The 15,896-nt window shown below is 36.2% G+C and overlaps 1 protein-coding gene across 1 annotated transcript; it reads right to left on the bottom strand.

The window, feature by feature from the left end:
* Positions 1-1,435: 1,435 nt before the first annotated feature.
* LOC104903412 (H/ACA ribonucleoprotein complex subunit 2-like protein) lies at positions 1,436-4,267 on the bottom strand. The gene is made up of 4 exons (XM_010691437.4): positions 4,028-4,267; positions 3,871-3,940; positions 2,634-2,739; positions 1,436-1,760 (listed from the first exon to the last, which is right to left on the bottom strand). Exons 1-4 carry the CDS (start codon positions 4,155-4,157, stop codon positions 1,599-1,601), a joined length of 468 nt encoding a protein of 155 aa, XP_010689739.2. The 5' UTR covers positions 4,158-4,267; the 3' UTR covers positions 1,436-1,598.
* Positions 4,268-15,896: the final 11,629 nt, after the last annotated feature.

Genomic DNA, 15,896 nt, shown 5'->3' with positions numbered 1-15,896 from the left:
ATTAAGAATGTTCCTATCGAAACTACTCCTATGTCATGATAATAGACGATTATTAAGAGTTGCTTGATTCAACAAACACAAATGGGTTTGCGTCACATTATTCCTAACGATCCTCCCTAAATAGCTGTGATAGGAGTTAATAGGCATACAAGTAATACTCCATCCGTCCCATAATATATAGTGCCCATTTCTTATTTTTTACGAGAATTAAGGTAAGTGGAACATAATGATAAACAATTAATGTTGTGGGGGAAAAAAAGCTTATTTTAAAAGAGAGAATGGTGAAAAATGACTTATTCAACCATTAGATTCAATAAAGAAAGAAAAAACTATGTCCAAAGAACAAATAAGTGATGGTTGCAAGGTCTTTTAGGCAAATCAAGGGAAATTGTCCAAAAAGGAATGCAATTTTATTTGATGGAGAGAGTATTTGGATCAATAATTAAAAGATAGAAGGGTTAAAATAGTAAATGTATCATATCCAAAAATAATAGTGTAAAGAGTATTATGAATAGAAGAACAAAGAAAGTGTAAAGAATATTTTGAAAAGGATAAAGATTGGACTCCGCCAGTTCAAGCTTTTCAAATCTGGAGAACCTTGCACCAAACTCCATAGAACTTTGCGAGATTCTTTGTGACCTCAATTCTTGCGAATTTCCAATGTCCTACTTATTTAAGCCAACGACACAAAAAGCTTCCCCCTTGACAATTTTCGGACTTTGGTCTTGCGAATCAAAGCTCTTCTCAACTAAAGTTTTCGTATATTTTATCTTTGGGGAAGTAATCTTAGACCTAATCTTACAGCTTGTTTGGTAGAAATGATTTGGAAGGAAAAGAAAGGAAGTGGAAGGAAATTTGTTACTTTCCAATGTTTGGTTCATTAAAAGAAATTAAGTGAATGGAAATAGAAGGAATTGGAAGGAAAGACTCTTTAATAAAATTTCACTTTCCTTTCCTCCCAAAAGTGGGGGAATTTGGAAGGAAAGAGAAAATTTATACCAAACATGAGAAGTTAAGGTTTTTTTTTTCCTTTCTTTTCCATTCTATTTTATTCTCTTCCCTTCCTTTCTCTTCTCTTCTTTTCCTTTACTAAAAATGAACTAAACACACTGTTAATCTAAAGGGGGATCACCAATGCAATGACTTTTTTTTATCGGCCTCTGATGACAAAAGGTTTGACTTGCTCTAACTTTTCTAAATACAAACCTCCAAAAAATGTGGAGAAAAAATGAACAATACTTTTTTATGGGTCCACTATTCTTCTTCTAGAGTGACCTTTTCAACTATTTTTGAAACAAGAACATCATGTGTAATGGATTCGACAGCGTTCGTTTGTCACCCTATATCTTTTGGCCCATCTCAAGCTACTCGGTCACACGTACAGTTTATACATTTTCCTCTCTTTCGATTTTTTTTATCGCTTAACGAGTTAATGTGGAGAAGAGCATAAAAAGAGCTAACATAATCTTATAATGTAAGATACAAGAGTCATCACACATAGACTAGATTCCTACATCAGAAAAAGGGTACAAAAACAATAGGCATTTCTCAGATCATATTTGAGTATGTCCCCCCCTCCTTTCAAGCAAAGACACTTTCTAAAACATGGATGCTGTCAATTCGCGAATCTCTGATGAAACTTGCTCAGACTCTGACTTCAATTTTTCTACGTCCTCCTGGCTTAGCTCCCCCTTTGTTGGTTTGTTAAGCACCAACACACAGCAGGTGGGTCGTTTAGTGGCCCCTGCGCTGGCAAGATCCTGGAAATCCAAAAAAAAATTATCAAAAAGAATAGCAGCTCAAGGAAAAAATCAACCAATATAACGTAAAGATAATGGCAACTGCCTAGCAGCTTCTAGATTAAACAAAGTCCTATTAATCAGCCAAATGACTCGTCTGCATAATCATGTCTGTCTATGTTACTAGCTAGCAAAAAGAGAGGTCAACTTCTGTTTATACCAGCAGAAATGTGCTCTAATTCCTATGCCTATGCCAATAGAGTTAGGCAGTTTGCATAGCAAGAAGTTTGCAGCTGGATTGAATATACAGAACCAACAATAGAAAAGAGTGCAGAGGTTTTGCTACTGGAAGTGAGGATGGTTTCATTAAAGATCTGTGAGCACAGGACAAATTTCTGTTATTTTGCCTCTGCCTCCCTACTAGTCTCATCTTTACCAAGCTTAAAGGCCCTGTTCTGTACCCTCAAATTTCAAATATATGCCACTCATAGAATAGGTAAAAAAAGGGCATAGTGAATGAAGTAACTAGTACGTGCAACAGAAAATATAATTGTTCCCTAGTCCCTTTCGATTACATTATCTAGAATGCACTAATGGTGACCACAAAGAAAGAAAAAGGTTATTTAGCGAGCATGTTCTCTGTGCAACATTCTAGAACATGGGAGGAGATCGGTGTAATATTACCCCTCTTTAATCCGTAATGAACAATGCTCTACGTAACCTAAACTCAAAAAAGAATGGCTTACACCAAAACTCCATTAAGTAAACACGAAAACCACAAAGTCGTCCATAGAGACTACCAACAGCTAACAAAAAAATAAATTCAAGGCTGAGCATTAAGAGTACAAAACATAAACTGAATAGCATAACAAAGCAAGGTCCACACCAACTTACTTCTTTAGAAGGAACATATACGTAAGGAATCTCTGCTTCTTCGCATAAGATTGGAACATGAGTGATTACATCAATAGGGGATATGTTTCCAGCAATCACACAAACTCTGCATCCACCCAAAAAAATTGTCTCATCGTCAAAATGCTGCCACACCGAGAATAGAACAACTAAACTTTAAGGAGCAAGCACTCCCAAGCTCGAAATCTAATAACTAATATTACATAGCTGACAAAATCATTGCACATTCATCTTCCAAACCCGGCTAGCAAAAAGTTTATCCGTCTTTGGAAATGATGAAAAATAAGAAAACAAACTCACTACATGTATTTTTATACATAGCAACAACAGCAAAATGGAAAATATCAACAATAGTATTTAATAACATTAAACTTTTTTTTGACAGGAATAACATTACACTTCTATAAAATGACCACCAAGATAAGCATGAGCAAAACCCCGAACCACACTGAACAAACCAGGTAGGGGGTGTTTGGTTCACTAGTTTTAGGTATGAGGTATGGGTTTGGAATGAACGAAACCCATACCTAGTGTTTGTTTAATTTATTTCTAAATTTTAAACCCATACCTCAAACCCATAAGGTATGGGGTTTAGAAACCCATGGGGGGAGGTGGGTATGGCTCATACCTTACCTCTAGGTATTAAATAAAAGAAGATTTTTCATTCCTAAATGAAACCAAACACAAGGTATAAGGTATTAAGTATCAAGTTCCAAACCCATACTACTTTGATTTCATTCCTGATTCCAAACCCATACCATTATATGAACCAAACGCCCCCGTAATCCTCTGAGTTAGCAATGAATAAACTTCTCCTAGTCCCTACCCTACCTCCATCACCATAAACACAACTAGAGCCTTAATGGACACAATAACAGTATGTCCGTATCATCTACCCAAATCAAATGTGTCACCTTCTCACTTTCAATTCTTAAATCATGAACAATCAATCAACACTGTCTTTTTCCCCGAATTATCAAAATAGTTCACTCGGTAATTATCAAGTGCTTGACAACAACAATGCACGAAAAACGCGGCACACACACTAACATTATGAGCTAGACCACAACGAGTATTAACACTCATCTAGTATCCTAATAAAACACATACACTACCCGGTTGTAGACTGCAATACATACTAATTTATCATGTAAATTTGCAAATAATATCGAACAATTTAAAAAAACACAAATTTGTATCTTTCTTATAAAAGATATACCCTTTATGACCGCGTCTGATACTCTTAACAACTTCTTTCACACCTCTCTTCAAACATTTATGTTCAGCAGCTGAAACAATCAAACAAATTATAATTACAATTGTAAAATTCAAGAAAATCAGTAAAAAAAAAACTACAAGAAAGATTAAAATTATACCTCTGCGAATAAGTTTGTAGGTGCGTTTGCAGAGCTTTTTACCGGCAAGAGGTTTAGCAATGGGAGCAAGAGCAACGACCTTCTTCTTCTCCTTGAGCGCCGACTTATCTGTTTCACTGTCACTGCCCATTTTCTCTCTCTTCTCTGAAGGTATAGGATGTAGCAGAGATGGCGGAAATTAGGGTTTATGTGATCGGGTAGCTGACTAGAAGAGGGTTTTACAGTTTTATTTATGTCGTGTTTTAGGAGGTTGTTTGGGCTTCAGGGTTTTGTTGTGCGTGGTTATGTGTTGGGCTAAGTATGGGCTCGACCTAACAATTTGGATTCTTTTTAGGAGGTGGACGGGAACCATGCACGATCTTTGAGATGAGATGTGAGATTTCTTTCGATAAGCCCAATAATAATTAGGTTAATGATGGTGTGAGGTGGACGGAAACTAGATATGTGATGGTAAGTCCGATATTAAAAAGAGAAGTAGCTCAATAATAATTAGGTTAATTTCTTTTGGTGAATAGTTTAATTCATCAATGATTAGGTCTACTTTTATATAACACTAGTTTTGAAGCCCGTGCGTTGCACGGGTTGTTTTTTATATACATTTTTTGGAATTTTTTGTTAACATTATTGATTTTGTGTTACTGTAAAATGAGATTTTTCAACACGATTTTATTTACATACTTCATCTGTTAACTATCTATTTAGACCAATCAACTTTTAGTAAAAAAAACAATTATAATTGTCAATATTACCTTTACTTTATGTTAATAAAATCATCATTAATTATTCATCAAATTGCCTCATAAAGTTGCGCTTACTTTAGTAAGGATTTTCTTATCCCCTACACTTGTTAATTAAAGGAGTACCTCTATGCTAAACTACACTTTTTTTTATTTTCTTAAAAATCATGCCCAAACCCATTATTGTAGTAGAAAAAGAATTGATAAAATATTTGTCATTATACCTTTATTTTTAAATTATCTTTAATATCTTTAATATCTTTAATATCTTTAATATCTTTGATTATCTATTAATAAAGTTTATAAAAAGTTGATATAAAGTTAGTATTGTAATGGTTGTTTCCATCTCTAAATAAGTGAAGGCATGTTGACCGGTATTGTCAACTAACATATCAGTATATCACTCTAATAAAAGTTTAAAAATAAAATAAAGTAGATATTGAATGGCCACAAATGCAAAGAAGCTATCATTGAAAATGTTGGCTACTTTAGTAGATTTGCAGCTGTTCAGTAGATGTTTTTTTTTTGACAGGAAGCAGCTCATTAGATGTTATCGTATGGTTTAGACAAATCTCAAGAATCAAGTTTTTTTATTTTATTTTGTGATTTTATATGTGAATCATAGCCGTAGAGTGAATATACAGTATAGTAGTACTTATAATAGATTCCTAGTTATAATAGATCCCTAAAAGATAATATTTTTTGGTTTTTGTCATAGCCGTAGAGTGAATAAACTCTTATCTCTCAAACTCTAAATTTTATTATCTCTCCAACTCTAAATTTTATTATCTCTAAATTAATAAGATGATGTGGCAATCCTAGGTGGCGCGCTCTATGCTCCCGAAAAGTTCCTCTTTTATATATATATATATATATATATATATATATATATATATATATATATATATATATATATATATATATATATATATATATATATATATATATTGATTAGATTGTCTCTTTTAATAATTTTTGTATAATTATATTTACTTCCTTCGTTCTGAATTAAATGCAACAAATTCACTTTTACGCATGCTGAGGCATTATTTTGACTACAAATATCTATAATTATAAGTAAAAATTATAAAATTTACGTTTTATGAAAGTACGTCACAAGACGAATCTAACAAGATCCCACTTGACTATGTTTTTTTTTTTTTTGGTATAAATTACAAATCTTAGTCAAATTGAAAAGTGTGAATAGTGAAGAAGTGGAATTGTTGCATTTAATTCAGAATGCAAGAAGTAATTATGAAGATATGAGTTTGTCTTGTAAGAGACCGCCTACTTTAATACTTTTTGTAAAGATATAGACAATATTTTTGATCTCTAATACTTTAAATAAGTAATAACATTCTCTTATCCTAATTCCATTGAAAGTGTTATTATTATCCCCAGTTCCTTATAAGTTTTTTATAAAAAATAATTTATCATGTTATGACGTTCATTTTTCAGTTTGACACTAGACAAAATATTACGAAAAGCTAATAAAATCAAGAAGGGATTTATGAATAATAATATATTTGATAATTGTATGATAATTATAACATGGTCATTCTTGAATATTATTGGGCCTAGGGCAAAATAAAAACATGTCCCCTCTCGAATTTAAGAAAAAATTAAATGTTTATAGGATAACAAATAAGTGAATATTGACTCACCACGTGTGTTATCATTTATTTCTTCAGCCAAAAAAATTTCATCTCACATGGTTAATATCTATTAGTATGTAAAAACTAGATCGACCAGTATATTGATGAATAAAATCATAATTTTGAAATACAAAATGAGATTTAAAGCTTCATGTACGTTATTATCGAAAGTCTTGAAATAAATATTAGAAATAAAATATAATTACAAATATCAATCAACAATTAAAATTGAAATTGAAATTTGTTTTCCACTTTAGTATCTTCTAGCAAACTATTTTGACTATTGATATCTTATGTATTCATTAGTGTAAGAAAATGGTATAAATATTATTTTGTCTCTCATAATGCAAGAACTTTTATCACATATAATATTATGTTACTCTCAGGTAGTTTACGTAAATTTAGGATAGAAGCATAATATATAGAATTATATTCATTATTATCACTTTAGAGGCTACTTTTAATTTATTTTTATAATATAAAGTAGTACATGTAATCTCATAATGCAATCATATAAATTTAAGTTGGTAAACACTAGAAAATTGGTAACATAAAATCCCTAACATTAGACTTTGGGTTGTGTACACTGTATTTTAATATAGGCACTATTTCCAAAAAAAGCTCTATAAGATATAAAAATCGTACTCCTTTTTATTAAGAAAAAAAAATGAAATATTATGTACAAATTTTTTTTAATAGGTGGTAGATTGAAAGTTAAATATTGGGATTCATCACTATTCATGGATTGGGTAGTCAACAGAAGATGGTAAGAGAAAGTATGGGTTGAATAAATAATTAAAAAGCAAGTCCAAGTCATTGTAAAAAGTAACACCTTCATTAGACAGCTCAGATATATCCACCCCTCCGACAGATAATGCAAAACCCACCGTGTCTTCACAATTGTCCCTTTGGGGAAAGTTCTTAAAGATTACATGCCGACCAAGAGCCAAATTCGGCTGACCTAATTTTGATGACGAAGAACACAAAATTTCAGATTCAGATTATGGGTGTTGACAGACTTTTCTGTGACGTGAACCACCATTCCAATCTAGAGTGTCTCTGCTCCACCTGTTTCTCAACACTACCACAAACAGGGAATGTGACATACTTAGATAACGTAGACCCTTGCAACACATACAATGACTCCCGTTTAACACCTTTTAGAATTATCTTTGAACCCCTGTAGACATACAACACTCCACCTTCAGACTAAGTGAAATCAGATTCTTTGTAACCTGTGGAACGTGCCTAACATTATTCAAAGTGCACTTTCCCATCACATGTCCTATTCTCATGGACCTTATACTAACTGTCTTGTAGAGTTCCCCATTGGCCATACCATCAACTTGTTTATAATTCACAAACCACTCCCTGCGCAGACACATATGGTAAGATGCCCCCGAATCAAGAACCTACGCATCCGACAGATGCATTTGTTCATCAGCCATTAGAGCAATATCATCATCAGCACTCAAATTTTCTGCTGCAACAACAGCAGAACCAGACCCAGATTTATCATACTCAGACTTATGTTCCTAATTCTTCTTTTTAGGACATTTCCTTTTCCAAGGCCCCGTCTCCTTACAGTAAATACAAACATCACTATGTGTAGGACCTCTAGAAGACGGTTTCCTGGATTTTCTCCCCGAATTCCCCAGTCCGTTACCTTCAGTGGCTACTAATCCAGCAGCCTGATCGATTGTACCTGTACCAGACGCGTTATGGCATACCTCTTTAGTATGAAGCACAAATCTTACTGAATCTATGGACTATCTTTCTAAACAATAAAGGAATCCACTAAATTTTCGTACTATAAAGGCAAAGATACTAACAGAATTAAAGCAACATCTTAATCATCTACTTTAACATCAATATTACGAAGATCTCGTAAGATAGTATTCAATTTATGTAGATGGTCTCTTAGAGACGTACCTTCCTGAATACGCGGACTGAACATACATTGCTTGAAAAGCAACTTGTTAGTTAAAGATTTTGTCATATACAAAATATCCTACTTCAACCACAAACCGGCTACGGTTTTCTCCTTCGAAACTTCAGTGATTATGTCGTCAGCCAGACACAAGATCGTTGAATGCGCCTTCTACTCCAGAATAACCATCTCAGCGGTAACTAAATCTAATGACTTATGGGCCAACGATGCCCACAACCCCTGTTGCTTCAGTTAGCCCGCATCTTGATTTGCCACACACTAAAACTGTTTCTCCCCTTGAATTTATTGATTTTTCACACTCATCCCAGAACATCTTTCTCAGTCAGATTGAAAAAACAAAAGCTCTGATACCAATTTGTTATGACAAATATGAGAAAGAACAAATAACGAATGCAAACAAAGAAAAACACACACAAATTTAACGTGGTTCACCAACAGTGTATTGGCTAGATCCACGAGCATAGAGATAAAATAGTTTTACTGCCCTTGAGGAATAACAGATTACAGATGTGTTTTTAGCACTAATGACCGCATTAAACGAATTAGGTTAAAAGCCTATTCATAACCTAGCTCGGAAAATATGTTTCCGCGTGTAATTAACCACTGCCTTATTGGGTCAGGCGACATCCGTCTGATCGTGTGGTCCACTTTACCAAATGAAGAATGCTCTCGGTCCCGATCGAGAGCTAGTCTGTAATACTCCGTATTTTTGGAGTTAATTCTTTATAAATAAGAAATTATAAAGAATATAATTGGAAGGTATTTTAGTATTAATTACAAAAAAAAATAGAATAATAATAATACAGTTTGAGTACGTTTACAACTTTAACGTAATTCTATATATTATAGTTAGGTTTAGTTTAATTTCGAAATTAATAAATTAAACCGAGTCCTACTAGACCTAGATATGCCATGCCATAAATGGAGAGAATAAGAATAAAAAAAATCAGAAAAAAAGAAAACCCTAATTCTTAATCTCTCTCCCAACCGTTTTTCTCTCTCTCTCTCTCAAATTCTCTCTCCTCTCCCTTCCTCTCCCTCGCTGTTCTCTCTCCTCTTTGTCCTTCTCTCTCGTCACCTTCGATGAAGTGATGTGCGAGCAGGGGAGTGCTCGAGTGTGTTGCATGGTCGTTCGAAACAGACCGACGAAGGGGGTGTGTGCGAGCGAGGGCGTGAAGGCGAGCGTCGAGTGCGAGTGTGCGAGAGGGTCGTGCGAGGCGTGCGAAGGCTGGGCGCACGAGTGTGGTGTGTGTGCTGGGAGAGCGCAAGCATCGAGGGTTGTGCGAATCAGCGTGGTCACTGCTGGGGTGCGGAATGTGCATTGTGCGATGTCGCGGGGGTTTTGTGCGACGAATATGGGGACGTGCGAGCGTCGAGTGGGGTGCGTTCGACGAGGCTGGTGCGAGGCTTGCTGGTTGTGTTGGCGTGCGCGAGGGCTTCGGTGGTGCGAAGTCGTGGTTGCGCGAATACACGAGGGTGGTTGCGCCGTTGTCGGAAGTCGGTCACGGGAAGTCGGTTACCGGCGAGTTTAGCGGTATTAAAACCTAATATGTATAGTATATATTATATTAGTTTTAATTTAATATGTATTACTCTGTTTTTTTATTAATTTAAGTTGTAAGTTAATTAAATTGTAATTTGAGTAAATTAGTAGTTAATTAAGTTATATAATTAGTTTAAGTTATTAATCTGATTTAAGTTGTAAATCTAATTTAAGGTTTTTTAATTTAGTAGGGTGTGACGTCAAGAAAGTAGATCATAGTTCATTAGTTGGAAATAATGACCTTTGCTATTCGAACTTGATTTTAGGAGTATTGGACATAAGACTTGAATGGACTTGGTAAAGGTATTGGATTATTAAACTAATTAAAATATGTTTTGCTCACTAACATTGACTTTTAAGATACGCTAAGCTCAATAGAGTAGGAAAGAAAAGGAAGTTAATAAACAATGAGATTAGCCATCGTTTATACTTCGAATTAGTAAGTCGATATAGTTAGTCACGTATTAGTTGATAATATTATCAAGGACGTAGCACTGAAGTACTTACTTAATCGTTTAGGTCCCATTTTCATAAGTGGAACTTTTGGTTAAGACATCGAAAATTCTCCGTTACAAGGTACGTACGCGTACCAATTTCGTTGCAAGTACTAGTATCACGATTAGGTTGTGATTTATTCTATCGGAACCTAGAATCATGATAGGGAACGATTTGTGATTGTTGAGATTGTTTGGTAACATGTTTATGATTGGAAATCGATATGTACTTGAAATGCGTAATTCTATCGTATTATGAACATGAGCATTGGATTCATATTATTTGATCCATGGTGTAACAAGAGTGTTACAAGAGAAAAGATTTGAGTACTGTATTTAAAAAAACATGTTAAACGATTCTATGTTATTATGTTATGAATGGACAGTATTAAGAATGAACTATGGCAATAAACTTGTAGTTGGACCCCCTACAAGTGATGAATAATGGGGGGAGTGCGGTACTTGTTCTACACTCCTACGCAAGCCTACTGTGACGACAGTAGTGTCCTTACAAATTTTGATAACTCAAGTAGGTGGAAGGTTCCGTACGATCTTGGGGGTATGCATACTAAGGTGATGGGTGTGAGATGCTACGAAACCGTATTTGCATTTCATCTAATAGACCAAGTTGTCTATTAAGGATTAAGTAGCCCGTATGATTCAAGTAAGATAACGGTGCCCGTTCGCTGCCAACTAAATATAGAGTAAATGATGTAATGTTATTGTAGTATCATGTTTAGGATTGTTCATTATTGCTTTGTTTATGTTTGTATGCATTCAATGGTTTATTATGTACTCAACATAGCTGATTGTGTTATTATGTGTTTGTTGACCTGTGATGAACCATTGATGCTACAATGGGGGAGAAGACTAGGTGTACTGGTGCTGCTGCATGATACCGGGCATATGGGGGTAGTCCTTAGTCTTTAAACTCTATAGTGTTTTAATTAAGTATTATAAGATTATTATGATTTACTTAATTAGTGTGTGGTTTGAATAAAAGGGGTCGTTGATGATTCCAGAGTTGTAGTTACATTTTTTATTTCCGCTGCATTTCAGTTTTCGAGACAGTGGTTTGAGTTAACATTCCTTTCTAATAAGCCTTGCGTTTCATCGCCGCGGTAACACTCCCAAAGTCGATGCGATGTAGTCGTAGACGTGTATGGATTTTGGGGGTGTTACATAGTCTCCCGGTCGTGATTCAGTGATCACGCTCGATCAGACGACTTGCTCTCAGGCTACTGTAGGCATAAAAAATTTATTATATGCCACGTCACACATTTAATTGACCTATTAAAATTTTAAAGTTGGCCTATTTTAATTAAATTATTTATTTTTGGGTCTTGGACTTATTAAATGAAAGTTGGACTCTTAATAGAGTTACGTCTATGAGGCCCAAGAGGCAGGACAAGTGGAAACCCTAGGGTTCTCCTAACTCTATAAATAGAGAGCTCCTCATTTGTCAGGGGAGAGAAAAACAAAAGACTAAAATGAGAGAGAGAGAAAGCTGCTCCAGAGTTAAAAAAAACTCTCCCAGTCTACACATCCAAATCAAATCATCCAACCTAGAAGAAGAACAACAAGCATCAAACTCGTTCTATTCTAGAAACCATACTTGAAGGAGATCAAGCCCGGAGGCCCTCATTCAAGAAAATCAAATCATTCTTGAGATCGAATCAGTGGATATATATTAGAGATTGTATTCAAATTTTTATATTAATAAAATTATCATTTGTTCACATCTTTTGATTCTATTTTGCAGACATCAAAAATTTGTGTTTACAAATTTTGGCACGCTTAGTGGAACAATCTCTACTACTCATCTCTTTCTCCAAACAAAGTTCAAATCTTTTCCAAGCAATGACACCAAAGAAAAACATCTCTCATCCTGATGAGGAGAACACTGATCAATTCCAACAGAAATCCATGACTCTGGGTGATTTTATTGATGATGTAACCCTTGGTTTCTATACTAGGGGTACGAAGAAGGCTGCTATTAGGAGCGCTGCTTCCAACTTGCGAGCAACATCTATACCTACCAAAGTGCGCACTAAACCAGGGGTTTCATCCACTTTAGAATCATCCCTGGCGTCACTTTTCTTTGGAGTGCATGAAGTTGTTGTACTAAATGCAAACCTTTTCACACATGAGAAGTCAAATGATGCTCTGTTCGAAGGGTTCTCCTCGAATCCCCTCTTTGAACCATTGAACGTGGCTGATGATGATGATGATGATGATAGTAACAGTGGTTTCTCCTCTTCATCACATCCGTCAATTCTGCATTTGTTCAAAGCAATTCAAGAACCCGACGTTGCTACTATCATGGTACTTGAAGCCAAAACAATCGAAGAACAATTGGTCGAAATGAAGAATCTCATCTAAAGGATGATGAAGGATGGAGAAGAAAAAGATGTCCAGATTGCTGCCTTGCTAAAGAAGCCTGAAAAACCCCCTAGTAAAAGTGATTTCGACAATAATCGAAGCCGCGGATCCAAACATAGCTCAAAGGGTGAAAAGCCAAAAGGTGACGCATTAAGTGTTCAAAGAATCCAGGATATGATAGCCATTGCATTCAAAATGCAATTGGTTGGAGATTCTCATGGCAATCATCGTTATATAAAGCCATATACCAAGAAGATTGACAAGATGAAAATGCCAAGCAACTATCAACCTCCAAAATTTCAACAATTTGATGGCAAGGGAAACCCTAAGCAGCATATAGCCCAATTTGTGGAGACTTGCAACAATGCTGGGACCACGGGAGATTTGTTGGTTAAACAATTTGTTTGTTCCCTTAAGGAAATCGCCTTCGATTGGTACACAAATCTTTCACCTGAATCCATCAGTAGTTGGGACCAGATGGAGGAAGCATTCATGAACAGATTTTACAGTACACGTCGCATCGTAAGCATGACAGAGTTAACCAAGACGCAACAATGGAAGGACGAGCCTGTTATTGATTACATCAACCGATGTCGTGGTATGAGTCTGGCATGCAAGGATCGCTTGTCAGAAACTTCCGCTGTGGAAATGTGCATTCAAGGTATGAAATGGGATCTCTTTTACATTCTACAGGGTATAAAACCAAAATCTTTTCGGGATTTGGCAACGCGGGCCCATGATATGGAGCTTACTATCGCCAACCATGATGGAAGTTCTTCAGAGTACAAGAAGGAGAAGAAGGACTTCAAGAAGACTGACAAGCCTTTCAAGAGTTCTGCGAAGGAGTCTTTTGCAGTCACCACTACTTCTATTCATGTGAAGATATCCGAAAAACCAAAGAATGAACAAAAGAAAGGGTCATTCACCCAGAATGGTAAGAAAGATAGACTCACGTTAAAAGAACTGCAGGCAAAGAAGTATCCCTTCCTAGATTCTGACTTAGCAGGAATGTTGGAGGATTTGCTCGAGAAAAGGATTATAGAATTGTTCGAGTCCAAGCGATCAGAAGAGGCAGGGAGAACATCTGATCCGAACTATTGTCGTCATCAGTGTTCAGTAAGCCATCATATCAAGAAGTGCATTACGCTGAAGGAGAAGATCATCCAACTTGCTAATGACAGGAAGATTGCTCAGATCTTGATGAAATGGTAGAATCAAATCATGGTTCAGTCACTTTGGAAGCCTTCCCATCCAACGATCAAATGAAGCAAATAAGACTCATTCAGTTCGGAAGCCTGCATGCAGGAGCCAGTCATGGTGGAAGTGGTGGATTTGTCATACACATCATATCACGAGTATTCATATTTGGTTCCCATGCCTCATGAAGAAGAAGAAGAAGGTTGGACTTTAGTCACAAAAAGAAAGCAGAAAAAGAAGGTGATGCCAAAGTCACAACCTCTTCGACAAAGAAAAAGGCAACAAAAAAAAGAAACATCCCAGACGCTCTAAGGCGAAGAAAGAGAGAAAACCAATTAAAAAATATGATGTCTTACCTATTGATCTTCTTGAACAGGAAGCACGAATGCCCATCACCTTCGACGAATTCTATCCTGAAGAATACTTCGGCGAATTCAATCAATATGGTGACCTGTGACGTGGTGGAAGAAGAAAAGGAGCGAGATGGACAAAGTCATCTTCCCAAAGAAAGTCTCAATCACGAGAATGAACCTGTGAGAGACGCCAAAATACTTGCATTATTGGAAACAGTCCCTTCTCGCAAGGGATGGTGACAAGCTCTTTCTCTCCTAGAAGAAATGCGATATGTTCTTGCACGCGCCATAGAAAATCCTACTCATTATACATGTAAGGAAAATATTAAGCAAGAAATTTATAACAACCATCATGATCTGTGTGCAGCATGTAGCGCAACCTTGGCATTCAGGGATGCTGATCTTATGTTGGGGTCGAAAACCCATAACGGACCGCTCTTTGTTTGTGGGTATATTCGAAAACAAAGGATCAACCACATTCTTATTTATGGAGGGTCCGCGGTCAATATCATGCCTAAGGCTACTATGGAGAAGTTGAAGATCACCATGGAGGATTTGCCCGAAAGTCGTTTGATGATACAAGGATTTAATTTAGGAGGTCAACGAGCCATGGGAATGATGAGCGTTAATTTATCTATAGGGGAGATGATGGACAACCACAGTCTTCCATGTGATTGACTCGAAGACATCTTATAACTTGTTGCTAGGACAATCCTGGATGCATGAAAATGGCGTTGTGGCGTCAACCTTACATCAATGCCTGAAATACTATAGAAATGGCAAAAGAAAGGTAAGTGCAGATGTGAACCCATTCTCTGAAGCTGAGTCACATTTTGCCGATGCGAAGTTCTATGTTGAGCAGGAGCCTCAAGAGGTCATGCCAGTAGAGATTTCATCTACGGGAAAGAGTATTATTGTCAAGCAAGAGCCAATCAAGGTAGATGTTCGTTCGAAGAAACTTGCAGTAGCAGAGATCATAAAGATCGATGAAAACAAGGATGAGAAGGTCTCTTTGAAATAAGACGAAGCCAAGTCTACCTCAACAGGACCAGTGCTGCGCTATATTCCAATGTCGAGGCATAAGAAAGGTCAATCTCCTTTCGCACAATGCGGGGGAGATGAAGCAAAAATGAAACCTATACCAAAGTAAGGTGAAATAAAATAAGTTATTTCTGAAAGAATGACTTTACTTGTGCAAAAGATAAATGACTCAAAAATAAGCAGTGTGCCACTTCCTGGGTTCAAGAAATCATCAGCAATGCCAAGCTCGAGAAAAGAGGGCTTTGACCCGGTTGCTTATGGGGAAGGTCATAGAAGCTAAAGCTTATGGCCTCAGCGAGACTCAACAAAATCTCCAAAAGTAGGGAGAGCGTGTTTTTGTGAAAAAGGTTGGCCTGGGATTCACGGAATATAAGCCAGTTAGAATAACAATACTACAAAAACCAATATAAGTAGCACAATACATTGCAGTCGAAGAGTTGGAGGAAAGTGAAGGAGAAAATACTTTGCCAGTCAGGATGGAATTTGTCTTTGACAGATCAAGCATGCTTCAATTCA

Source organism: Beta vulgaris, chromosome 9 (assembly GCF_026745355.1).
Source record: "Beta vulgaris subsp. vulgaris cultivar EL10 chromosome 9, EL10.2, whole genome shotgun sequence".
Taxonomy (NCBI): Eukaryota; Viridiplantae; Streptophyta; class Magnoliopsida; order Caryophyllales; family Amaranthaceae; genus Beta; species Beta vulgaris.
Note: the sequence above shows the minus strand (reverse complement) of the source record. Positions and strands in the feature narration are given on the sequence as shown.

Excerpts from the sequence above, each read along its gene's own strand:
- LOC104903412 (XM_010691437.4), bottom strand. The coding sequence starts at position 4,157 with ATGGGCAGTGACAGTGAAACAGATAAGTCGGCGCTCAAGGAGAAGAAG. Across the intron at positions 2,740-3,870 it reads ATCAGACGCGGTCATAAAGG|AGTTTGTGTGATTGCTGGAA; the intron begins GTATATCTTTTA and ends GGGTGGATGCAG. Across the intron at positions 1,761-2,633 it reads TATATGTTCCTTCTAAAGAA|GATCTTGCCAGCGCAGGGGC; the intron begins GTAAGTTGGTGT and ends TTGGATTTCCAG.